The sequence below is a fragment of the Pristis pectinata genome, chromosome 6, assembly GCF_009764475.1.
Source record: "Pristis pectinata isolate sPriPec2 chromosome 6, sPriPec2.1.pri, whole genome shotgun sequence".
NCBI classification, from domain to species: domain Eukaryota; kingdom Metazoa; phylum Chordata; class Chondrichthyes; order Rhinopristiformes; family Pristidae; genus Pristis; species Pristis pectinata.
The window spans coordinates 58,913,973-58,941,005 of NC_067410.1; the positions used below are offsets into that span (position 1 = coordinate 58,913,973).

A 27,033-nucleotide genomic window follows, 5' to 3' on the forward strand; every position below is an offset into this window, starting at 1 on the left:
ATTATTATCTCTATGCCATTGGTTTCAACTCAATTAATAAATCTGGAATTTGGAAAAAAATCAGTACTAATGATGACCACAAAATTTCCGATGTGGTCCTTCAAGTGAGGAATACCCATTCCAACCAGGTGTCGCCTATTTGTGACACCATACCCATCAATATGGTTCGTTCTTAAATACCCCTAAAACAGTCTATCACACCACTCAATTTAAGGGCATTAAGGAACAGGCCATAAATGCTGGTTTTGCAAGGGTAGCCCATTTCTTGGAATATGAATAAGGAACAAAAAACTCTGATCACTGCAAAGATCTAGATCTAAACTGCATTTGCCTTGTCATTCATCAAATAAAGTCATGACTGTGAAGTTGGAATCACAATCAGGGACTAGATTTAAATAAGTATTAATGGTCAATGGATGGATCTGGAACTTGGGTGAAAGATCAGTTTTAATGTACATTTGTATATCAAGATTGAAGGAGGGAAAGGGTAAGAGACAATCCAGTTCCATCTCTGGTCCAGAAGAAATCCCAGCTACAACTGAAGTTGCACTGGTTGACAACCCAAAACTTTTATCAGTCATCCAATTTAATTTTGATATGGTGTCAATTAAAATGTGAATGACTTCAGCTGAAATCAGTATTGTTTTTGATTGCTCCTTCAGATTTATGGCTTGTGTTGTAATGTTCTGAATCAAACAAGAGAATATTTACTTATTTGAAGCCATATGAGCTTGCAAGATTCCTTCTGCTGAAGTTCTCACTGCATGCCCTTCTACAAAAGATTTGAAAGCAACACAGAAGTCTTGGTAGGTGTCTTAAACACTGAAGTTTCCAACAACTGACTTCAATAATGATTTGAAGAAATGGCTCAAGTAAAGTCCATCCATGTGCTTCATGGACTGGAAAATGTATTGGAATGTTCTGAAGGGATGTCAAAAGGTGCAACTGAAATGCAAGACTTCCTTTGACATTCAGCAAAAAGATTAATCAGAGACCAGAAATCAACAAATTCTACAAACCTTTGAAAAGATGATACATTTTGGTTGATATTAACACAAGTGCAAAGCAATGGACAGTTTAAACCTGCTCCAGGTACAAACAGCATAATCAACCTTGTTCAACAAAACGTGCATCTCCAGCAAATGGGAGATGACCACCTGAATTTGCCACATAACTTGAAAATATTTTTAGAGGTGTCAAATCCAGACCTTTCTTGTATCATTAATCTCAATGACAGAAGTGCATTGTTGAAATTTGGGCACAAACTTGGGAGTCACTGCAATTTTAAAAAATGCTCCTCAGCCAGAAACCAAAGTACTGGTAAGTTTCTGAAGGCAGCATAAAGGAAGATAGGGTTAAGATGACCATCTAAAATTTGTTTGGTGTCCCTACTTATAATGAATAGAATGCAGACAATTATTTAATGTAAATATGAATCAGTGATAAAGAGTCATCATGATGGATTTATCATTAAAAAATGGTACCTTCCAGGGACATGGTTTGGCAGGTAAGAATGTGTGTGTGTGTGTGTGTAGGGGGGGGGGGGGGGGGGGGGGAGGGGGAGTGAAATAGACGCAGCAGTATGGGGCCCAGATTTGAAATCTCCACAAATATAGGATGGTTGTGCTTCCAGGGGTAAAATATCACCAATTTAATTTCAAATGTATTCCATAGTTTGCTTTCAGGGTTCTGGATCACAGTAAAGGTACGATGCTGAATAGTGGATCATTATAGCACAGTGCATGCTACCGACACTGACTCAGGGAGGCGAGGCTTAAAAAGTAAAACAAGTATGAGCAGTTTGTGTGCAACATGCAGGAGTGTGTGAAGAGATGTATATATGAATTGATGCACAATTCATCATCAAATGGCAAACTAGAAGTTATAAATTATTATACTTCAAGATATTTGGATGAAATCAGGATATATCCTAAACCATGAAAGACTTGAGGAAATCAATGTGAGGCAGGAATTTATCAGTTAAAGGTGACATGAGCAACCAACATCAGATGCACAGTAATAGGCTTCGTACAAGTTAAACACAACTGGTCAAGTGCCTTCATCAATAGAAAAAGATCAGGATAGAATTAAGGAATCCATAATCAGCCAAATTAGTTGTACTGTTCTCAATAGCTCACTGTCAACTTAAAAAGCAGCTCATAGGATTCTTTTCTGAGAGCATCATGAGGTATATTCTGAGAGAAATATTTAATTCTTAATTTTTTAAAGGTTACAGTAATTTTCTATACAACAGTGTGGAAATTACCCAGGTATGTACTGTTTACAAAATGTAGCTCACATCAAACCCAGCCAACTACTGCTCAATCATCAGAAAATGATGATGTCATCAGTGCTCTCAAGTGGCACTCATCTGCTCACCAATGCCCAGTTTGGGTTTCGCCAGGACCACTCTTTACCACGCCTCTGCAAAGCCTTAGTCCAAACATGGACCAAAGAGCTGAATTCCAAAGGAGATGGTGTGACTGCCCTTGACATAGAAGCAGCATTTGATTGAGCCTGACATCAAAGAACTCTGCTAAAGTTGATGGATATCAAGGGGAAAACACTCCAATGTTTGGAGTCATACCTTACAAAAGGAAGACGGTTGTGGTTGTCAGAGATTGATTATCCAGCCGAGGAATACAGGAGTTACTCAGGGCAGTGTCCTGCACCCCACCATCTTCAGTTGCTTCATCAATGTCCTTCCCTCTATCATAAGGTCAGAGTGGGAACATTCACTTCAATTCCCAACTCCTCAGCAAATGAAGCAGTCCATGCTTCTCTTTCTATAGATGCTAGCCGACCTGCTGAGTGTTTCCAGCAGTTCTGTTTTATACAAGTCCATTCTGGCAGACAGCAAAACCTAGACAAATTTCAGGCATGGGATGAAAAATGCCTGAACATTTATGCCACAAGAAAGTCAGGGAATGACCATCTCCAACAAGAGGGTGTTTAAACATCTTCCACTGATATCACCAAGTGTCCACCATCAACATCCTTGGGATCACCACTGACTAGAAACTCAAGTGGACCAGCCACACAAACAAGAGCAGGTCAGCCGTGATCATATCGAGCAGCTGAGCAGGTTCAAATGGCCTACTTGTGCTCTTAATTTACCCTTCAGAGGCTGAATATCCTGCCATGTATGACTCACTACCTGAAACCCCAAAGCCTTTCCACCATCTACAAGGCACAAGTCAAGAGTGTAATGAAATACTCTCCACTTTCTCAGACGAGTGCAGCTCCAATGACACTCAAGCTTGACATAATCCAAGTGAAAAAATTTAGCACTCCATCAACAATCCTAAACATTCATTTCCTTAACAACACAGTGGCTGCAGTGAGCATTAACCACAAAATACACTACTGTAACTCACCCAGGCACCACCCACTCTCTCTACTGGCAAGTAGAACCAGGGCAGCAAGTACATGGGAACACCACCACCTGTAGGTCCTGACTTGGAATTATATTGCTGGTCCTTCAATGTTGCCAGATCTGGAACTCCCTATCCATCAGCGCTGTTGAATGGAGGAACTTTCACCAGATGAACTGCAGCCATTCAAGGCAGCAGCTCATCACTGCCATCTTAAGGGCATTTGGGGATAGACAATAAATGCTGGCCTTGCCAGGAACACTCAAGATTCCAAAAAATGAATAAAAAAAGGCAGGTTAAGGTAAAATATTTCCATCTACAGTAGAGGACACAAATATTACATTCAATTTCAACATAAAATGCTTTAAAAGTAACCTCAGATGTTGATAATTAGCAGAAGCACTCCTATATCGGAGGGGCAAGTTGACTGTGAAAAATAAAACTTTAAAAATCTGGACTAATTTTACGTATCACTTTTTTTTGGCTATTCCTCACTTGCCAAATTGCTAGTAAAGAGTCAACCACATTGGTGGGAGTCACATTGGCCAGATCAAATAAGGGTGGTAGAATTCCTTTCCTGAAGGACATTAGTGGACTGGATGGGATTTTACAACAATCATGGTTGCCATAATTAATACTATCATATTATTCTTATATTTATTTGTTGTTTAAATTCCCCTGCTGCCTTGATAGGATTTGAACTCATGTCCCTAAATCAATGGAGCTGGAGTCTGGATTCTAATCCAGTAATTTTCATCAGTCAGGGCTGAACTGAAACTTCAATGATTAAACACCATCAGTATATCCCTCTAAAGTTAACCCTGCCAGCTTTTAAAAAAACTAAAATTTAAAAGGCTTATGAAAAGATTTTAACATTACAAAAATCTTGAAACATTTTCAGAGATGTACAAATTAAAATGTGGAGGATGTAAAATTCAGCATCTCTGAACAGCACTTTCTGAACCCAGCTTTAGAAAATGGACACAGTATGGTGTGATACAAGGACAAGTCCCAGATTCAAACTCCAATTTATTCAATAAAGGGTGGCAATGAGCACATTTGACCTCGATTTGAACAGACACAACTGCTGCTAACTTCCTAATTGATTACTCAGATGGTTCTGTAAACATTGGTTCACTTGGGCAATCCTGGCCTCATTTGATCAGAGATATTTTGTTTGTCCTATCCATCACTCCCTCATCCCCTCTGGAGCTTCAAGTTAACTTGTTTTCTCACTTTCCCAGGTCTAATGGTTTTCAAACTGAAGCAAGAACGATTGCTCTTTCTGCAGATGCTGCCTGACCTTCTGAGTGTTTGCAGAACTCTTTTTATTTCACATTTCCATCATCTGCATTTTTTGATTTTCACCTTCCACATCACCTAGTCACCAGGTCAGAGGGGTGAGGATTTGGAATCATAACGTGACATCAAGAATGCTACATTATTTGAGATGCTGCCCTTCAATTAAGACACAGTAAGGGCTACAGTTGTACCATTTTCAATTCAGTCAGGGGTGCCACTGCACTTCACTCTCCAGTAACACCATAACTGCCACACACCCCCACTGACCCCTCCCACAAAATATGTGCAATTATAGATACCGGGAGAGAACTGGAGGTGTTCAGTTCTCTAATGCAGATTTATCCATGAACTGCCATGAAGCGAATGTTGCTGGATAAGCACCAGTTCCCTGACCAAAATCTGCCTGACCTACCATTCTCAACAAAGGATCTGTCAGTTGACAAAAGATTAAGTAATTAGTGTTAAAACAGTCTGCTTCACCTCACTATAGTAAATCTGAATACATTCCCACATTGTACAGTTTACTTTGACAATGAAAATCTAAAACAGAGACATTCCTCAAGGAATAAGAGCCTCACTTAGAACAGATTAATTCTAAAATTTGAAAGCTGTGAAACTTCCCGGCATACTAGTAGAACAGAAAGGCAACTAATGTTAAATGTAGGTTAGTTCTGTGTCCACAGTCATCATGAACGGGGCATACCCAACCTTCACAAATCCTCATTCATCACTTTAAGTTCAATTTGGACGTGAACAGTAGCTCTCACTTTTGCTCTGCGTTCTCTCACCTGAGCCAAAAGATTATTAATTTGAGCCCCACTTTCAGATGAACACAAAATTTAGGCAGGACTGAGGGACAGAGCATGGTGCAAGATATTATCTTTCAGATGAGACATTGAGCCATAGTCTTGACAACTATCTCAGGTAGATGGAAACGATACAGCACACAATTTTGATGCAGTGTTTGTTGAACACGGCCAGGTGCAAATTGACTGTATTCCCTACCATTAGTCAGTGGAAAAACACCAGCATTTATATAGCTCCTGTCACAACCATACGACATCCCTATGCATTCAGTCAATGAAATAATCTAATTGCTGTAACAAAGGAAGAACAGCACAAGGTAAGTGCAATCTAAACAGCAAGCCCTTAATAATATGGTATTATCCAGATAGCTTTTTTAAACTGCTATTGGTCGAGAAGTAAGCATTGGTCATGTCAACAGGAATGATTTTCCTGCAAATAACAATCGAGGGTATTTTCTGTTTACCCAAGAAAGCAGTTAAGAGCCTCAGCTGATTACTTCATCAGAAAGATGCACTATGACTCTGTAGCACTCCCTCGGTGCTGCACTGGATTGCCAACCTATATTTTTGTGCTCTGGACTAGAGCTTGAACCTGGAACTAATTGACTCAGCAGTCGGAATGCTGCTGGCTGAGAGGTGCCTGACGGCAGCAACATTTCAAAATGTGTTTGTTCGCACAGTGCGTGAAGCACTGCTGAAATGCACATATTTCATTCAACCCCATATGTCACTGCACTCCAATCTGGCAATAAACTATACTGACAAGTCAAGAGCAGAATGTTCGAACTGAGATGTTCAAACTGCTGAATAGGTCTTGTGTATCACTTATTATCAACTCCCTGTAATGGCTGATGATTGATAGTGGAGAGCAAGGCTTTTGGGTTATAAAATGTGTATTATGCATGCACCTCAAGCAGTCAAATTAGTTTCTCTGGTAAAAGTCCTGGGAGCAAAGCTATGTGCATTTTTCAATTGTGAAATAATGATCCCCAAAGTAACAAAACCATACTTTTCACACTGGACCAACACACAAATTACAAAGTGAGATGCCCCACAACATGTTATAAATTCATCACCTCAAATGAGGATACATGATATGAGAGATAGAAGGAAGTAAATGGCAATATACTGAGGAGGAGGTGCAGAGTTGAGAATTGGCAAGAATGTCAGTTGTTTTTTTTAAATGTGAGATGTAGGTATAACAGATGTGTTTTCCCTATCCCTTTGACGAGAGGGGCAGAAGTGTAAATAGCAGACATTTGACGAGAGGGGCAGAAGTGTAAATAGCAGACATTTGACCATTAGAACCTACGTAAGCAATCATGTGGTGGATTTTTGAACACCAGGATGAACACGCTTACTTAAATTGGTCGGCCCAGTATACAATAGATACAGTAGCATTTTGCTTTACATACCTCGAAGTATACGTTCCTCGTGGCATCGAAGAAAGTCCCAAATTCGAACTGTGCCGTCATCAGAACATGTGGCAAATTTATTATCCGTAGGTGAGAAACTGTTACATGAAGACACACAGTAGGGGAAAGATGTCAGCATTTAACACGAGCCGAACGGAGCCCAATCTGGCTCATCCTCATATAAGTGTTCTGTACAAATGGATTCCAGAAGTTAACTAGAATAACCACAATGCTTTAGGCTGGAACCTCGTTTATCTGCTAACATGGGAGTGTATCCTCCACCAGCAGAAAACAGAAATTGGTGGACAACCAAAAGTCTCTTTACGTGAAGTTTGACAAGTTTTTTCTCCCCATTTCCAACAGATTTATTTAGATTACTTAAGATTTCTTAATCAAACAGGAATATTCTGTAATAAGTATCATAGAACCAACTCCTGCTGGAGATGAACACGTTGAGCCCAAACTCCCACTCTGCACCCAGATGTAGAGTTCCGGCCTCCCAGAGTTGAAGCTATGACTACGGCAGGTCTCCTGGACACGAGGCTGTCATTATGGCGGGTCTCCCAGAGACGAGGCTGCCACTACGGCGGGTCTCCCGGAGACGAGGCTGCCACTACGGCGGGTCTCCCGGAGACGAGGCCGCCACTACGGCTGGTCTCCCGGACTTAATCCCCCAACTGGCACCCGACTCCTCAGACATGAAGCCCCAACTACAGTTGCCCACCCAGACACAAAGCCACGATGGTGATTATAATTACTTATCACCTTTAACAAAAAATTCATAGTTGTGAAAGTTCAATGCAAGGATACTCCATTATCTGTTTTGTTAGATAATCCATAAGCAAATCTGGACTCCAATGAGACTTACAATTGGGTATATTCAAGTGCCCTGATTGTAGGTATGCCTATAATTAAGGTTCCACCACGTTAAAGACCCTTAAGTTACTGAGCTTCTGCACTGCCAAGAATAGTGCATACACTCCCACCTAAGGTGATATCAACAAGATGAATACACAGTGGCTACAACTGCAATGTAAGGTTTGCACGGCAGTTCTTCTACATAAAATTTCTTGGAGTCCATATATAAGTGTTTTTCCATATGGCAGTAATGGTAAATAGTACTTTGTATGTTCCTCTTTCTCGTCATCAAAGCAATAACCCTACTATATCATTCACAGAAGCAAAGGGGTAGGGGGTGGTTCTAAAAATATTACATGTTGGCTGCAAAACCTAGTGGAGTAATGTAGTGGGTTAAAGGAAACCAACTAAAGCCTATGATTGTAAAAATCGATTTTAAAAATAATGAGATTTTATAAGTTAGATCAGATTATTTGGGTTGTGACATTTTATGACCTGTGAAAGGTATCTGTAAATGTGAAATTTAAATGTGTATTGCTGTACTGAAAGTACCAGATACTAAAAGATGCAGTTCACTTAGCCACATTGAGCATAAGTATCACAGTATTGTACATCTGGTCTTCAACAGTCCTAGCCACATCAGTGATAGCAATGTTGGTGAATGCTGTTGCTAGTTTACTAATAGCTACCTTCTGTTCATGAAGGTATTTGTGCTAAATTGTGCAGTACCCTTGTGCTGCCATTTGGTTCTTCTGGCATGCTGTGTCAACAGACAATAGCCCAAAAATCAGAGCATAACCAGAACATTGATCTGTCAGCACAAAGATTTTAAAGAACAATTTCAAAACCTGCCACTCCTGGCACTGATGAAAAATTCCTTGGTCCTACTAACTGTTCATTGGCTTGTTTTGGCTCCATTGCCTAAATAGACAAGTTTTAAGTATTATCTGGTGATACTAAAATGTGGTCAGTCACAATACCAGAAAAAAAAAGTGACATAACACGCTCAATGTAATGGGAACACAGATGAAATAGGATTAAAGTTTACTAAAAAAAAATTTACTGCTCTCCAATGAAATCAAACCGTAAGCAAAACTGACAAGCTGCAAACCCCGCCACTCAATTTTATGATATTTATGTTGGAAATACTAAAATGATTTAAAAATTTAATCATTTTGAAGTTCTTCAATCTTGTTTGTCACTGGTTGTAGGTGGATGTCTGTGACCTAGTATTTATTTTTAATCCCTCCATAGATCACCACCACCGGGACTCTGGTGACCATTTTACTTTGGTGTTGCAACTGGCTTTATTTCTGAAGTTTTAACCTTTATTCAGTTTTAGAAAAAAGGAAATACTTTATTTAAAATGTCAAATCTTGCTTTACAAAGAACTCATAAAAGGAATACTCGTACACATTAGCACTGCAGCAAAACTCTGAGCAGTAAAGCATACTGCCAACATCCACATTTCTCAAAAATGGCAATGTATCAATACCACACCATGGTTCTATAGTAGACAATGTGGTTCTCTGTGTAAATGAGGAAACAAATAAAAATATTGAGCATAAAATCTGAAGCATCACTCCCAGGGTTTCATAGAAACCATCCACAACTTCACCTAAAATACATTGAAATGACAATATATTTATACCAATCCCTACAGAAAACTGCATAGCATTAATCCACCTGGCCTCTCTAATCGCCTCCTTGTGAGCTTGGAACATCTTCACATTGTTCATGTTGGACTGCCAATACTTCACATATCCACCATGGTCAGCTGTCAGCATCCACATATCATTATGAGACCAGGTCATGGCTCTAACTGGACTGTCATGAGCCTGTTGAGAGAAAAAAAATACTGAATACATTCTCAGATGTCGTACAAACGTTAATTTCCATTTTGCGTGAAATGTACATTTATTTTTTATTTCAAAAGCATCAGTTTAGGTGCTGGCCTTAGTAATACTTGACCAGCCTAAGAACCTATTTCAGGATAATAAGCTCTTGAAGGTGGCTAGGTACACTAGAACCTACAATAAACATTCACTAATATTTCTCTGAACCTGTTTGCACATGGCTCTGATAATTTCAGGAAAAAATACAATTAAGCTACTTCTCCTGTAGTAAAGGGCACTTGAAGACATCAGCATTGAATATGATGAAAGAGAAAGGATCTTTGACATCTGTAACCTTAAACTTCTGTACATTATCACAAATCAACCCCAATGACAATGACCTCAAAACTACAAACACTGCAGATGTGGCACAGAAGTATATTTCCTAAATGGGATGTTGTTTCTAAGTAATATGGGCAAACTAGACAGAACTATTAAAGTCTAACAACTGAGGTTAAAACTCTGAGAACAACACGAGTAGGAGAAAAAGTGCAAAAATCTAATGCAACATGAAGAGCATGGAAAAATATTAAATACTCTGGATCTCTGTTAAAGAGAATCACAGATTAAGAGCTCTGATGCCATTGAGATGATCCTAGACAAGGAAATCATCAAGACAAGGAAATCATGTTTTGTGAAACTAAGAATATTAACACCACAATAAAGATATGGTGATGGAACAAATCTATGATGAAGAATTGATGTTAGAAACATTTGATACATTATTGTTCATGGGAGCACTGAAGCAGTAAGAGAGTTGATTTAGTGATAATTGAATAAGACGGGAAGGAGGGAAGGCACAGAAACCAGAATTGTATGAGCCTTGTCAAAAAAACATTAATTTGTGTTGTATATTTTGCATGGAAATTTAAATATGCAGAAATGATTGAAAATCAATGAAGCAACAAAATGCTGCATTGGTATAAGAAAGCATTTCTGAAACTCAGCATACAGCATGGCATACCCTGGAACAGACTGCACTCCAGGCAATGGCAAAGGGAGAAACCAATTTATTGCCGTTAAGAATCAACTATCTAAATAGGAACACTATTGAAGTATATCAGGAATTTAAAATGAAAGTAAAAGGGGAAAAGTTGTGGATCACTAAGTCTCAAACTCAATGATGGAAAAATCCTAAAAATATGGAGATGATAAAAGAAAAATATATTGCTTGTAATGTCGGCATGGCTGTCACTAGAACTTGAAGTCATTAGTGCTGAAGTGAATTGGAACAAGTGTAAAACAAGACTCATAACTTAACTTCACATGTGATTGTCCAATAGTTGCTTTTTATTGTGTCCATAGCAACGAAAGACTGCTGTTGAATACTACTGATAGCAAAAGGGTATGTCCAATGGCATGCATGTAATCAGTTTGATTGCCTGTTACCTTCTACTGGCAATCTCTCAGAACAGAGGATGAATTTTTCCACCCCAGTTCTGTGATAGCCAAATGGGCCAGTGTGGGATCTGCAAGATTGCCACAGATGGGGCAGATGGCGTTTGACAGGGCAGGAGAGTGGAGAGGTGGTGTGCTCCTGAAGAACAAGTGCACCTCAGCACAAGGAAGCATGCATAATTTGTACCACGGTTTCCCTGAGGTCAGGTTTATAATCTCAGATTAGACAATCAACAGGTAACAGTACCAGGTAAAATTAGAATGAGAAAACTTCTCCATCTTGTTTGTATATCTGGAAAGCTGGGCAGAGACTTGAAAGAAGATGCCAAACTTGTCAAAGTACAAAATGGACAAGAATGTGAAAATCTGAAAAATTATCACACAGCAAAGGAGCAAGTGGGTGAAGGAACTGGTCTGATCAGGGACAGCCAGAATGGCTTTGTGAAGGGCAGATCGTGTCTCACAAGCCTGATAGGGTTCTTTGAGGAGGTGACCAGGAAGATTGATGAGGGTAGTGCAGTAGATGGGGTCTACATGGATTTTAGTAAGGCATTTGACATGGTTCCACATGGTAGGCTTCTTCAGAAGGTCAGGGGGCATGGGATCTTGGGAAGCTTGGCTGTGTGGATTCAGAATTGGCTTGCCTGTAGAAAGCAGAGGGTTTTGGCGGAGGGAGTGCATTCAGATTGGAGGGCTGTGACTAGCGGTGTCCCACAAGGATCAGTTCTGGGACCTCTACTTTTCGTGAATTTTATTAATGACCTGGATGAGGGGGTAGAAGGGTGGGTTGGCAAGTTTGCAGACGACACAAAGGTCGGTGGTGTTGTGGATAGTGTGGAGGACTGTCGAAGATTGCAGAGGGACATTGATAGGATGCAGAGCTGGGCTGAGAAGCGGCAGATGGAGTTCAATCCAGAGAAGTGTGAGGTGGTACACTTTGGGAGGACAAACTCCAAAACAGAGTACAAAGTTAATGGCAGGATTCTGGGTAGTGTGGAGGAGCAGAGGAATCTGGGGGTTCATATTCACAGATCCCTGAAAGTTGCCTCACAGGTGGATAAGGTAGTTAAGAAAGCTTATGGGATGTTAACTTTCTTAAGTCGGGGGATCGAGTTTAAGAGCCGCGAGGTAATGACGCAGCTCTACAAAACTCTGGTTAGACCACACTTAAGAGTACTGTGTACAGTTCTGGTCACCTCATTATAGGAAGGATGTGGAAGTGTTGCAGAGGAGATTTACCAGGATGCTGCCTGGTTTAGAGAGTATGCATTATGAGACACTAAGGGAGCTATGGCTTTACTCTTTGGAGAGAAGAAGGAGAGGAGACATGATAGAGGTATAGAAAATATTAAGAGGAATAGATAGAGTAGACAGCCAGCGCCTCTTTCCCAGGGCACCAATGCTCAATACAAGAAGGCATAGCTTTAAAGTAATAGGTGGGAAGCTCAAGGGAGATGTCAGAGGGAGGTTTTTTTACCCAGAGAGTCATTGGGGCATGGAATGCGCTGCCTGGGGTGGTGGTGGAAGCAGGTAACATTGGTCAAATTCAAGAGATTGCTAGATAAGCATATGGAGGAATTTAAAATAGAGGGATGGAGGAATTTAAAATAGAGGGATATGTGGGGGGAAGGGATTAGATAGTTTTTAGGTGATGTTTAACGGTCGGCACAACATTGTGGGCTGAAGAGCCTGTATTGTGCTGTACTTTCTATGATTCAATGATTCTATGAAGTGCTGACAGCAGCAAGTTTCTGGAGTTTCTGTCAAAAAAAGCCTAGAATAATTGTATAGGTCAATGGATACCTCCCTAATCAAGCAGAAATGTTTCACCTAAACACTACAACTAACACATGAGCATTTAAGATTAAGATATCTTTATTAGTCACATGTACATTGAAACACACAGTGAAATGCATCTTTTGCATAGAGTGTTCTGGGGCAGCCTGCAAGTGTTGCCATGCTTCCAGCGCCAACATAGCATGCCCACAACTTCCTAACCCGTATGTCTTTGGAACGTGGGAGGAAACCCACGCAGACACACGGGGAGAACGTACAAACTCCTTACCGACAGCGGCCGGAATCGAACCCAGGTCACTGGCACTGTAATAGTGTTACGCTAACCACTACACTACTGTGCCTGTTTATCGATGTAAGGACAGATCTGTTGTAATGCACAACAGGCACTTAGTTTCAATGGATACATTAGAAATAACTTGTTAGAAATTTGTTGTCACAACACAGAACACATTCTACAACTCCATTCTGTATCACCAGGGTTTCTCCCTTCCCTAGCTCCCACTCCATACCTGTAAAATAGTTTCAAAGTTAAATGTCAGCCCATTCCAGAGAGTGAACTCGCCACTTGAAGCACCGGTGACTAAACGCCTTCCTTCAGGAGTCCACTAAATCAGAACAAAAGCAATCATTTACACACAGAAATAAACAGCAAGCACAACAAAAAAGCAAACTGACAGCTGCCTCTCTAATACAGGAACAGTCTACCTTTTAACAAGACTGGTAAACATTTCTGGGTGGTCCATGACCGAGCCATAGCCTTTGGTCATATGTTTATGATTAATGGGAGATCTAATTAGTTTTTTTTAACTATAGTGGCAGATATATAGAGATCATACATTACTCCTGTGACATGTTGCACCTGTTCAAAGCCTTCAAGGTAGCCAAAATACTCCATTGCAATTCAACCTCGGAAAGCTGAAACCACCCATCGGGTGAGAGCAAATACATGGGCATGGGAACGCTTCATAACAGTGAAGTACATTAAGAATGCATGCATTTAACATGGCCCTGCAAAAGTGGTCAAGTTTAAATTCCTCTGCACCCATAATTCCCATGGTAGCAGTTTATGCAACTTTACGTTCAGATCTGCTCAAGTAAAGACAACTAGTGTAGAACCAAAATTTTTTGCTGCCTATGTTAGTTAAACACAGGCACAAAGAAAAGGCTCATTGAATTGAACCAGAATGGAATTTCTGCTATCACAACATTGATGATGTTTTCATTAATAGCACAAAAATGAAATGGTATGAACAAGAAATATGATGGTATTAGAAGTAGCAAGTGTTAATTCATAAGAAAAGACATTAAAAAAGCAATGAAGCTGAGTGCCAATAATGGCATCGCACAGCAATAATTAGCAAGGTAAAAAGAATAACAAGGGGAAAATCTCAAATAAATAAGACATTCTGAACTTGACCAAAGCATTTCTGAGATCATGCATCAACAAAGTAGTGAACTAACCAGAAGTAAAGAAGCAATGGAAAAGACTGATGATGCAATGAAGATGGCTTGTGTACAGCAATTGAGATTGTGATTTTTCAAAAACTAGGATCCTAATCAGATAAGTGCTTTTTAGATCCATGGCAAGACCAAAAGATTCACAACTCAATATTCTTCCCTTGAGAACTTACCCTGACAACAAACACTGGACACTTCACTTTATTAGTTGAGGTTCGGACAAATTTTGTTGTTACAGCATTCATTGGATTCTGCAGCATTCCCATGGGTGGCACCAGCTGGAAAATATTGAAGACACAGATGTAAGTCAACTTTTTCATCTGTACCATATGGAAAGATGAACTAACAGAACCAATGGCAAAATCCCCTTAAGACAGCCAAAAAAACCAGCAACCCAAAAGATAATCAAAGATCCATAAAGTCATCAATAGAACCAATCCAACAACATAAATCATCACAGTACACCAAAACAGCTCAGACCATAGATTGGTACTCGATAGTCAGCATGAACTGGATGGGCTGAAGGGTCTGTTTCTGTGCTGTGTGACTCTACGATCAACCAAAACTGACTGAAATTAAACCATACAAATAATTGCACAAAATATACATTAGTCTCATTGAGATAGTTTCACCCCCACTACTTGGGCTTACCAATGTCCCCCACACTGACTCATAATTATCATAGAACGGTAACTGTGCAGGAGACAGCCATCTGCCTCATCCAACCAACACTGGTTCCTAGTTGAACACTTATCCAGCTCTTTCTCCAGAGACATGCAGATTATTCTCATACCTGACCCATTTCTGCCATGAAGGCACTGAGTGGTTCTATTTCCACCATTCGAGGGGGTAAATACCAGATTCTCACTATTCTTTGTGTAAAAATGATTTTCTTCACATTCCATCCTTTGCCCAAAATTTAAACCTATGCCTTGTCCTCGAATCAAGCACAAATGAGAACAGCATCCCTCTAAATGCCCTTTCTAAAGTCCCTTTCTAAGTCCCTCTATTTATCCCTCCTGGAAGAGTTATGATCTTTTACATTTCCATCAAATCAATACTTAAGCTGCTTTACATCAATGAGAACAATCCCAGTTTCCACAGTGTAACTGCGTAAGTGAAGTCCCTCATCCTGTAGTTCCAACTTGAATTACACGGAATATATCCTGGGCTGCACGATGATTGGTACAGGCAACCCCCACGTTATGGCACTTCGGGTAACTGAAATTTTTCCTTACCGCATTCATGTGGAGAAAGAAATAAATAAATACAAAAGAAAATTTTTAGTCACTAATACAGTGGGGAAATAAGATTTGGATACGACGTCACTATGTCGATTGAGTCAAAGTCCCTCCTTTGCCACACCCTCTCCAGCCTGAGGACGTGTTAACAGACATCTCAGAGGATAGCGCTGCTGTGCTCTTAATCTGCTGAACATCATCTCTGACACGTTGCATTGTGGGGAGCTGCAGTAGCCGTGGCTAGATCTTACACTGCCTCCTTAAAGTAATCCTTCAGCCTTTAGTCCACTTCCACCAAATCACCGCATTTTAACCCATTACACCGCCCCCCCCGAACTCCTTCTAAACCACCTTTCTCCAATGAATGCTTATCCTTGAATTCTACCCCTTTCCCTGATATCTCACTTCCTAAACCTGTTCCTAATTTGTGAGTTTTGTCCATCCCCTGGGTCTGAAGTTGGCCTCAGCTATGAAATAACGGTGGTGGGTCACTTTGTCATCACTGATAAAATGACTTAATAGGAGAAAAAAACACCGTCGGAACACAGCTCCACTTGTAACATGGGACTCAATAGGAAAAGGGGGTTTGCTTTACAAGAACAAAAAAAAAATCGCAAAGCAGACCACTTTCTAGGAATGCAACCCCTCCAGAACACAGGGGTTGCCTGTAGTCGTTGGGCCACAACTGGCCCAACACATCAGACTGGCTGTCACCCCACCAATGCTGCACCATTGACACCTGGGCCAGTCCCAACATATGGGTTTGCTGCCACTCACAGTTGGAAGCAGGAAGGAAGTGTGGGGAGGCAGAATGAGATGCAGAGAAGGGTCACACCTTTCCCTGTCAGACTCCGCACGGCTCCTTTAATTTAAAGCCAGGGCTTAGTTTAAGTTGCTGTCAATGACCCATCACTGGCTCAGGATAGTGCTCTCACTCCTCTCCAACCCACCGAACTCAACCTCTCAGAGACAAGGCACTTTCCTTTTTGATGTTCAAAAATAATTGGTTGTCAGTTATTGTTGAATTATTATTACTTTGACTAAGTTGTGATGAAGTACTGCCATAGAATTTAAGACTTTCCTTTGCTGAAATTTCAGACTATTGCAACAGAATATAGGAAAAAAATTGTGTTTTTTTGTGTGACACCTATCCCTGGAACCACTCCAATAAATCTTTTCCACATTCTCTAGTGTATCTGCATCATTCCTAAAGTTAGGAGACCAGAAATAGATGCAGTGCTCCAGTTATGGCCTACCCAGCTCTAACTTAATCTTTTTTTTTGGACTCCACAATTCTATCTACAAGTCGCAACATCCCATATGCATTCCTAACCTCTTTCTCAATGTGCTGTCACTTACAAGAATTTTTATTTACGCCCAGGACCCTGCTTATCCTTTAGACCATTTAGTCCATATCATGTCCCATTCTTTCTGCCGTTTGCCCATTTTGCCAGCCAATCTCTTCTTGCAGTTAGTTACTAACCTCACTGTTTAGCACACTTCCAAGTTTGAAGTCACCTACAGATTTTATCCCAGCACCAACTCTAGGAAACTGAAAGGTCTATCATTCTCTACTTTGAAATAAAACTCCCTGCTTTCCTCCTTTAAGCCAATTTCCTACCCATGCTGCCACTGACCCTTTAATTCCTTTGGCCTCAATTTTTGTCAACAAACATTTTGTGTGGGACTTTTGAAAGCCTTTGAAAATCCACATAAATGACATTCACTTCAATATTCCTGTTCTCTCACCAAGAAATTCAAGTAATTCAGTGAAACAAATCCATGCAGGTTCTCATTTATCAACTCAAACTTCTCCACATTTATTGACATTTTCCCTGATTATGCTTGTACAAGGTGCCGTCAGCCAAGGCCTGCAGCTGCCTGGTATGTTCTTGCACTTCATTTTGAAACATAATGTTACTTTAAGCATTCCTTTGCACCTCCCTTGCATCCAGGAACTGAAAGGTTATGGGAAGCCCTTCTTCAACCTCCAGCCCGACCTCCCACATGAATCAAGGATGCATCCCATCCAGACCTGGAGATTTATTTAAGCATTGTCACGTTTTCTAGCCATTTAAATTATTATCCCTTCTATCTCCCCTTTTACTGAGATGCTAGTGGCACATTTTTGGTCAAGGCTGATATCGAGTACTCATTTGGTATTCCAGCTATGCCTTTTGGCTCTATGCACAGATCATCTTCATTATCCCTAACCAGCCCCACCCTTCCTCCTAATACCCACATTAATTTAAATGCCTATAGATACATACTCTGATATTTTCTTTGTTCGTCTTAATTTCCAATTCATTTCCCCTATATTCAGCCTGCTTCTCACTAGAGTTATTCACCTGACATGCATCATACATATTCCTTTTTTCTTTCATCTTTCCTATCTCTTCTGTCATTAAGGAAACTTTGGATTTTAATTACAGAACCCTCCCTCATTGGAATGTATCTAGCTTGCACTTGAAAGAGTTCACCTACTGTTGCATTAGCACTGGCTATAATATTTATTTCATTTTAGCTTGAAGTCCCCTTCATTCCATTGACTTTGGTCTTCCAGTCATGCTGATTGCTGGATTTCTGCTTGCCCTTCTCTATCTACACCTAACGATCCACTGATCTCTGTGCTTCAAGTGCATCCACACTGATGTGTTGTACTCAGCCATCTCATTCCCCAGAACCAGTTCCCTCACTGCGACTGGAGACGGGGGGGGGAGGGGAGAGAGGGGGAGAGAAAAAAGAGCGCTAATCCGCTGCACCCAGTAGTCACCAGTCGCAATGAGGCCCAGGTAGCAGAATTCCTGCCCCCAAAGAAATCTGAGTGTTTACCAGAAGAAAAAGCTGGGCATGGAGCACTGCCTTACTTTCCGTCAAAGCTGGAATTTTGGGTGGCTGATATCCAGTTAAATATATTATAAGTGCTGTAAATAATGGACAGTGAGTGGGTCTGATTTGGATAGGGAAGAGCATGAGAATTGATGGGGAAGGAGGGCGGACAAGAGGTGAAAAAAAAGAGGAAGAATGGAAATAATGGGAAAAATGGACTGAGATGAGAGGGGACAGGGCAGGAGGGTGGGAGTGAGGCAAGGTGGGAGAGGAAGGAGATAAGGAACGGGCGCACACGTGTAATGGGAAAGTGGGGACATAGAGCAAGGGGTGGATTGTCTGGCAGAGAGACACCCAGTGGTGAAGAGAACATGCGATAACAAGGGAATGCGTGCAGATGTGGTGAATTAGATGTATAGACCTCAAGACACACAACAAAAGCCTGGGTACCATCTGGATCAGACATCTAAATTTGGTTCCTTTGATTAAAGGTGATTTGATATACAAAAAGAAAATGCTGGAAACACTTAACAAGTCACGCATTATCTGAGGGATGAGGAACAGTTAATGCTTCAGGTCCGAGACCCTTCTTTCCACTTTCTTTTCCAGTTCTAACGAAGGGTCTTAGATTTGAAATATCAAGTCTGCTTCTCTTTTCACAGATGCTGCCTGGTCTATTAAGTTTTTCAAGCATTTTCTGTCTTTGTTTCGGATTTCCAGCATCTGCAATTTTTCATTTTTCATTATTTGATATTTCATCTGCTCTCTGGCTATTGGTTTGACCCAGCTGGAGCACATATCGAAGGACATTTCACTGCATTTCACATGGTTTCCGATCTCATCCACCGTTGACTCATGTACTTCACATCACCTTGAAATGAACTCTGGTTTATCCCCGTCAAGCTGGGTTCTGTACAACCAGACCACTTGACAAGTACAGATGGTCAAATCAGGACTGGATTAGACTCAGACCAACTTACCTGATCTCATCACTCCTCTATCCTTGCAGTAACTCGTCCAAAGAATACAATTTATTGTCTGGACTAACATGTGAATTTAAGCAAGCTCCTTGATAATAGACCCCTTAGTCACTAATAGTGGGATGAAGGAAATAAGGAATGTGCAAGAGGCTACAACTAGTGAAACACAAAATCCAGAGATTGTAAGCCTGGAAATGGTTACAGTGATAGCAACAAGCCTACAGAGGGATAGAAATTCAATACAGTTTTTAGTATGTTATTATAGGCTATAAAGCCAAAGCATTTTCCTTGATTATGCAAAAATTATGGAATTGCTTAACATTGTGATTAAAACTGATAAACAATTTTTAATCTCCCAATTAATCAACATTTTCATTAAAAAAATTAAATTGTGATTGCCCTGTATGATGCTCACTACTGACAGGATCCTCCCACTGTTATTCTTTCTTCCTTCCTTTCTTCCCCAAAACTTTCACTTTACTATAGTGGATTGCAGAATAACTCCAAGGTGCCAGTCATGAACTTTACTTCACAAATATGATTTTTACTTTAAAAACATAAAAGATTTGAAAAATTCTTGTGACATCAAATTATCCAACATGTTGAGTTTGCTAGCCACCAGTTACAGAAATTTATTTTAAAATCCTCAACTTTTGATATGACGAATCACCACCAGAAAAACAAGAGAATAAGTAGTCATTTTTATACACTTGCCCTACTTCTTTTCCCCAGCAATATAATCTGTATATTACAGTTCGTTCTCTGGTTCAAAATGCAGAGACTTTATTAAAGCTATTATTTGAGATTTTTAAAACTTGTAATTATTTGGTGGGGATGGTTGTGCACAAGAGTTTGGTTATGTTTTGATCCCTTTTCATAGTGTGTGCCTCTCATGTGATCCATAACATTTCTCTAGCACATCATGGCACAGAAACAACAATGTGCTTTTTGTCCATTTCACAGCTTCATGGATGATCACAAATACATTCCAATAGATCCATAGTCTCTGCTTTTCTTTCAGATTGTCTATGATGCACTTAAATATAAGTCTGATTCTTTAAATAAACCCCAATCTATTCCAAGCTAGCAATATTAAGATGTATTAGCTTGATTTAATTGTCATCACCTTTATTAGCAGTTTATTTAGAGTCCATAACCTAAGAAGTACATTCGTAAAATGAAAGTTCATTGTCAAAGTAAATGAACTATTTTGGGACTTAATATTCAAAGACAAAAATTTATGCACCACTGCTGGCAGAACAAACTTATAAACAGCACCACCAAAAAAGCCAAGAAAATCAAGTGAAGCTACACATTAAATCAGTACAGGCAATTTACAATGATTTTCCCTGTGAGATGCTTACATCGTTATAATAAGCTGAATCAGGCTGAATTGCTCGGAGGTCTCGGTGATCTCTCTGCCAAACCCGGTTCTAAAAATGAAAAAAAGGAAAAAATCAGCAAATAACATTACTCTGACACTCACTTGGTTCTTTAAAAGACAGCAGTACACTGGTAGTTGATCTTACACACATGATAAAGAGCAGTTTTATAATCACTACTATACAGTACATAAGCATTTTGAATTTTCATCACTAACAGAGGTGGATGGCCCTATTTATGCACTTACGCACTGCCTTCAGATGACTCATTCCAGTGAGAACCAAACTGAATGTAGTAAGCTGAGAGAGGAAGTGAGAGGAAAATAAGGTAAATAATGACAGATACAAAGGAATGCCAATTGTCATAAAAGGGAAGCCAAAGTCTACTTTAAGCATGCAAATATTAAGTAGGAGCAAGAGAAGGATGGAGTGGATTAAGCATAACGATAATTCATGCCTAGAAAAGGCAGTATAACTGGAATATTAAATTAATATTTTCAATTCATCTTTACTAAGGAAAAGGAAACTGCCAAAATCTCAGATAGGGAAGTGGTAGATAAAATGCAAGCTGATGAGGCACTGGCACTAGAAAAGCTAAATGTGCTTAAACAAGACATCTGGTTCAAATGAGATGCGCCCTAGATTGATGAGAAAAGTGGGGGCTGAAGCCCTTTGATACAGTTGAGCCATCGGAGGACTTAAAAGTGGAAATGGCAATGTTCAAAGCTCAGTTTTGAGGAAGCTTATAGAAATAATCAGGGAAAACATTAACTTGAAGAAGTTTGAGTTGATAAATGAGAGCTCGTTAAAGGCAAATCACATTTCGCTACCTGATTGGATATTTTGCTGAGGCTATTACACTCAGATTGGTCTAATCAGCCATCTCCGTACACATCGCAACACTTATAGACTAGATGGTATGGTCTTACTAGTGAATGAGTGATGAACAACACACAAGGGTAAAGGAAATTCATTAGATGATGTCTGCGTGGACATAGTCGCTATGTCGCTACAGAGTCGCTCACACAGAACACTTAATGGCAAAGTTGAGACTCTTGGAAATATAGGGTCAGTAGCAGCAAGGCTGTTCCCCAACAGACAATGTTGGACAGTATGTTACTAAGTGTGACATGGGTGTACAGAGTAAATGTGTGGATGATGCCATGCCTGGAAGTATGGTGACAGTGAAGAGAACAGTAATTGAGGCAGGCTGAGTGGACCAATGAAATTCAATACAGAGAACTATAAAGTCATATGCTTTGATTGACAGAATAAAGGCAAGCAATATGGACTAAACGGCAGTTCCAAAGGCTGTGCAGGAACAGAGGTGTACATGGACATTGATCCTTGAAAGTGGCAGGAAATGTTCAGACAGTAAGTAACGTATGTGGGGTCATATCATTCACAAAGAAGCAGAGTACAGTTTATGTTGAAGCACGACAAGACTTATGAGGCCACAACTGGAGTACCCACAACTGGAGTACCGTGTCCAAATCTTGTAGCTCAGGTATAGGATGTGAAGGTCCTAGAAAAGTTGTGGAAATTACCAGAATGGTTCCAGGAAAGAGGAATTTCAGATACAAAGTCAGATGGGAAATGCAGGGATGATTTTCCTTGGGGCATAGTAGTTTGCTATTTGATAGATGTGTCCAAGATCATAATTGGTTTTGAAAGGCTTAACAAATCAGCTTGAGAAAAGCAATTCCCATTACTGGACAATTCAAGGATCGGGGGTACAGATTTAGGGAAAAAAAATGCTTGGCAATAGGAAGGAAAGCTTTTATTTAACACAGTTATGATATGGAATTCACTGCTTGTTGGAAAGAGAATCAGTGCCTTCAAAAGAAAATTGCATAGGCACCTGAGAGACAAGAATTTGCAGCAATGTGGAAATTAGAAGGGAATGGGACCAAGGGAATTGCTTTATTTGAAGATGGCACAGACCTGATTGCCCAAATGGCATCATTCTATGTCATAACAATTCTACGATTGTATATGGCAGATATCACTCCTATGCTTCCAATTTCCTGTATAAGTGATTTCATAGGTTCTGTAGGCTCTCAGTCAAATGCGGCACTGAAATTTGGAAGGCAAAAGGTCCTTTTTCTTCTCTAATTGGGCTAATCTCAAGATAGGTGACATCTGGTCTATCAGAACTTCAATATTACCTGGCTTGTGGCAGGAGGATGGGTGAATAGTGAAGAGCAAGGAAGAAATATTTAACAAAAAAAAGGAATCAAATAATTCCCGTGTTCTTTCAAGAACCACAAGATGATATCTTTGATTGTCACTTTGCTGTTTGTGGAAGCTTGTATAGAAATTGGCTGCTGCAGTTCCCACATTACAACAATGATACACTAAAACTCCTTTGGACAATATGAACCCCAGAAAGGAGGTAGTCAAACGTCAGATACACTTTATTAGATAGTGTGGATATAACAGGCAGTTTGTGGCTTGAAAGAGATACCTTTCATGGTCAGTCAGCCTGATTACATTCACTCCATGGGCTCAAAGAATGATCATGTGGGAAAACAGTAAAAGAGTTGCTTATGTAACTGTGCCTAAACACAGGAGACCATCTTCAAAAGGAAAAATTCTCAAACATATCTCAGTGAAATTGTAAAATTCAAAAGAGATTGAAGGGTTTTATTTAACCATACCATCATTTTTCTCAGCACAACAGTACACTTAAAAGGTCTGCTTGGATTTGTTACTCAATTTGATTTATCAATGTGTACTGTCATTAAATTTGCAAGGGATGAATGGGAAAGTGTTCTTAAGCTTTTCTAATTCCAACAAATAATTTGCAGAACTAATTTCAATGATCTGGAAACTAGTATGGATTATCACAAAATAAAGAAACTCAATTATTGCAAAACCCACATGATTCACAACTAACTTTAGGGAAGAAAGCTGCTCACTCCTACCTGGTCTAGTTATACATCACTCCAGTGCTATGCCAAGTGAATGAACTGACATAACCAGATATTCTTATTTGTCTTGACAATTGAGTAAGTGATGAAATCAACCTCTCTAACATTTCCACGTCAGTAATTTTTAGCCAATTCACTTTACATTAACAAAAAGCCTCCAAAACATTCTGGACACTTGTTCAACCTTCTCCTCAGGCATTCCCTAGGGGTTGAGGATGGCTTGCTTCCACTCCAGTTTTATTGATTCTGAAATGACAACGCCAATATGGGAACTGCAGACACTTCCACAGAAAGAGCAGGAGATACCTCATGGGGCACATAGTTTGTGAGACGATATGCTCCTGTTTCTAGTGATCCCAATGCTTATACTCAAGGTTAATATACAATGGTAGCCGCAATTCTCCAAAGGATTTCGTCATTTCTTTTTTCAATTATGGCCACAGCTCACAAGGACAATATTACCACCTATTCCTAAGTGCCCTTCGAAAAGTGATGGTGAACCACTACAATCTTTGCAAAGGCATTCCCACAGCCCTATTGTATGGGGAGTTAATACTTTGACGCAGCAACAATGAAGGAACTGCAGTGTATTTCCAAGTCAGGATGGTGTTCAACTTGAAGGGCCAATTGCAAGTGATGGCACCCATGCATCTGCTGTCCTTGCCCTAAGTGGTGGAGTTTGCAGATTAGGAGGCCATTTTGCAGAAGCATCGATGCATTCCTGCAATGAATTCATTAGATGGCAAGCGCTGCAGTCACAATTTGCTGATATGATCATCTGTCTCTTCATGGTCAGGGTAGTTCCAACATATAAACATTGAGCCCCAGTCACAAGGTGAATGACAGTGGAACAACATTCAGGCATCCACAGTCCATTGAGTCCTGACAGACACTTCTTCAGTGACTCATGAAAGGAAGAGGCAAAATGTCAGCAAGAGCAGGGTCTAGAAGGCAGTACTAATAGGAGCAGTGACAAAGTGACAGTGAAGTGGGTGAAAAAAAATAAAACAACTGCAAGAGAGAGCTGCTTGCAGTCATCACATTGAAGCTGGTTAGTTGTGTTTGAAACCTCATTAAAACTGGCAAACAATATGCCTTAGTAAAGGTTGCAACAAATACTTTCACCTTTTACTTTGTTGGCCAGTTAAATAATAAGACCAAGACATGCAACACTTTGGAGCATTTTTCTTCTCAGGAGTTCTACATAAATGCAACTGTTGCTGTGATTGTATCAGCATATTTTGTAGAGATGAGGTATGAACTCCCATCTATGATCACCAAACCACATCTGCTTTTATAAATTTTCATACTGTGCTTGGACTTGCAATGTATTATAGAACATAGAAAACCTACAGCACAATTCAGGCCCTTCGGCCCACAAAGTTGTGCCAAACATGTCCCTACCTTAGAGACCTATAGCCCTCTATTTTTCTCAGCTCCATGTATCTATCCAAAAGTCTCCTAAAAGACCCTATCGTATCCACCTCCACCATCGTTGCCAGTAGCCCATTCCACTTCTGTAGTTTTTATTGTACTTTTTTTGTTTTGGATTGTACAATACAAACATATTGTAGTTTTTATTCAGCATAAGGGCATATGAATGCCTTGCTTTGAAGACTTCTGGAAAAAAAATTGATGGCAAAAATACACCAATTAGTCCATGTCAAAAAATGTCTTATAAACAACATGTCTATTTTTGATTCTCCTTCAAAATTGACTTTATAGAATAAAAATTGTGATGGAAGGGGAAGAAAAAGCAGCAGATGTCCTATTCACCAGCAGAAAGCTGGTATTTCAATTGACTTGATCAACACATTGAAAAAAGACAAAATATACAAAGAATCACTTGGTCAGGGTAGATAAAAGTTACTACATAGCTCATTTTTGAAACTGCCATTCAGGTAAGATAGTGGGAGAGGGAGATTCTTACAGTGCAAGGAATATATCAAGGCACGAGCAAATGACTTTGTGAAATTACCTCCTTCTGGGAGGCTCACTGTGATTTGTTCCAGTGTCAGGTCAGGTTCTATCCTTATGCAGCAATGCCAAAATGACAAACTATATCCTGCCATTGCTTAAGTACACCAATTTATAATTAGCCAGAATGGATCCCTGCATCCAAGAAAAAGGACTTGCATTAATGCACCACCTTTCACAAAGGTGGGGGGGGGGGGGGGGGGGGTAGGGAGGTGAGTACAATTGGCAACAGAGTTTGAGACCAAAAAAAAAGCAAAAATAAATCAATTCTTAACAGAACCTACAGTTTTAAGCCAGCTCAACCCCTCTTGACAGCAAGAAGGCCTTTTCTTGTAAAAGCATCATATGTGGTTTTGATAAATCCATTTACTTTTTTGTTAAATGACATGCACCATCATATTGAAATGATCACCCAATATATTGTACAAGTTATTGGGTAAATGTTTAGATTAGTGGATCCTAAGTTGATCGGGTAGTCTGCCACAATCTAGATGATGTTGAGCTTTGAGTGTTTTAAGAGCTGCATTCATCTCAAGGAAGATGGAGAATATATCACACTCCTAATTAGTGCCATGTGGATGAAAGGCTTTGGGGATTCCAGACTTGTGGCTTGTTGAATTAGGTTCCTGATCGATGTTGATAACTATGACGTGGATGGTGGGGACTTGGCAATGGCAAAGCTGGAACATTAAGGGGACTTGCTGAGACCATCTCTTGTTGGAGATGGTCACTGCCTGACATTTATTATGGGTCATTTCAGCCCACACCCAAAGTTGTCCAGGGCTTGCAGCATGCTAGCCACCCAAGGGTCCTCAAATAGAAGTGAAATGCGTGCAATCAATCATCCCCACCTCTAATCTTATGATAAAGGGAAGATCACCAAGCACCACAGCAGGATTGCTGTCAGGTGACACAAACTGTATTCAGTGCTCAGGCATATATTGGCTTTTCGAACGGCAAGGATCCATTCTGCATTTCTGGCTGTGGATACTTGCAAATGTGTTAGTCTGGTCTTTGGTATTCCCATGCTAGGCTCTGCCATTACTAAAAGTGGGAATGTTCTTGGAGCTTGCACTTCTCCGCTAGTAAAGTGTTCATCAGTATACATGACTGGATATAACAGGCGTGAAGATCAATTGGTACTGGATCACTTAATTTTGTTTATTGCACACTGTTCAGCATTCATGCAGTCCTGCACCATAGCTTCACCAGGTTTGCATCCAAGTTTAATCTCTGCTGCATGACATATCCCCGCCATCCAGGCCATCCCATCTTCTCACAGCTACCATCAGGCAGCAGACCTACACCACTAGGTTCAACAGTTACTTCCATTTCAACCATTCGGTTCTTGAACCAACTGGTACAACCCTAATCACTGCAGTTTAGCA

The 27,033-nt window shown here is 40.1% G+C and overlaps 1 protein-coding gene across 3 annotated transcripts in view; it reads right to left on the reverse strand.

Annotated features, from left to right (window-relative positions):
- The window catches only part of wdr33 (WD repeat domain 33), a 121,676-nt gene that overhangs the window by 62,738 nt on the left and 31,905 nt on the right, over positions 1 to 27,033 (reverse strand). For all 3 annotated transcript variants that reach the window (XM_052018147.1, XM_052018145.1, XM_052018146.1), the window contains exons 3-7: positions 20,718 to 20,786; positions 14,477 to 14,581; positions 13,355 to 13,450; positions 9,442 to 9,593; positions 6,898 to 6,995 (exon numbers count right to left, since the gene is read on the reverse strand). In XM_052018147.1, the coding sequence (XP_051874107.1) occupies positions 6,898 to 6,995; positions 9,442 to 9,593; positions 13,355 to 13,450; positions 14,477 to 14,581; positions 20,718 to 20,786 (520 nt within the window). The remainder of the gene's footprint in view (positions 1 to 6,897; positions 6,996 to 9,441; positions 9,594 to 13,354; positions 13,451 to 14,476; positions 14,582 to 20,717; positions 20,787 to 27,033) is intronic.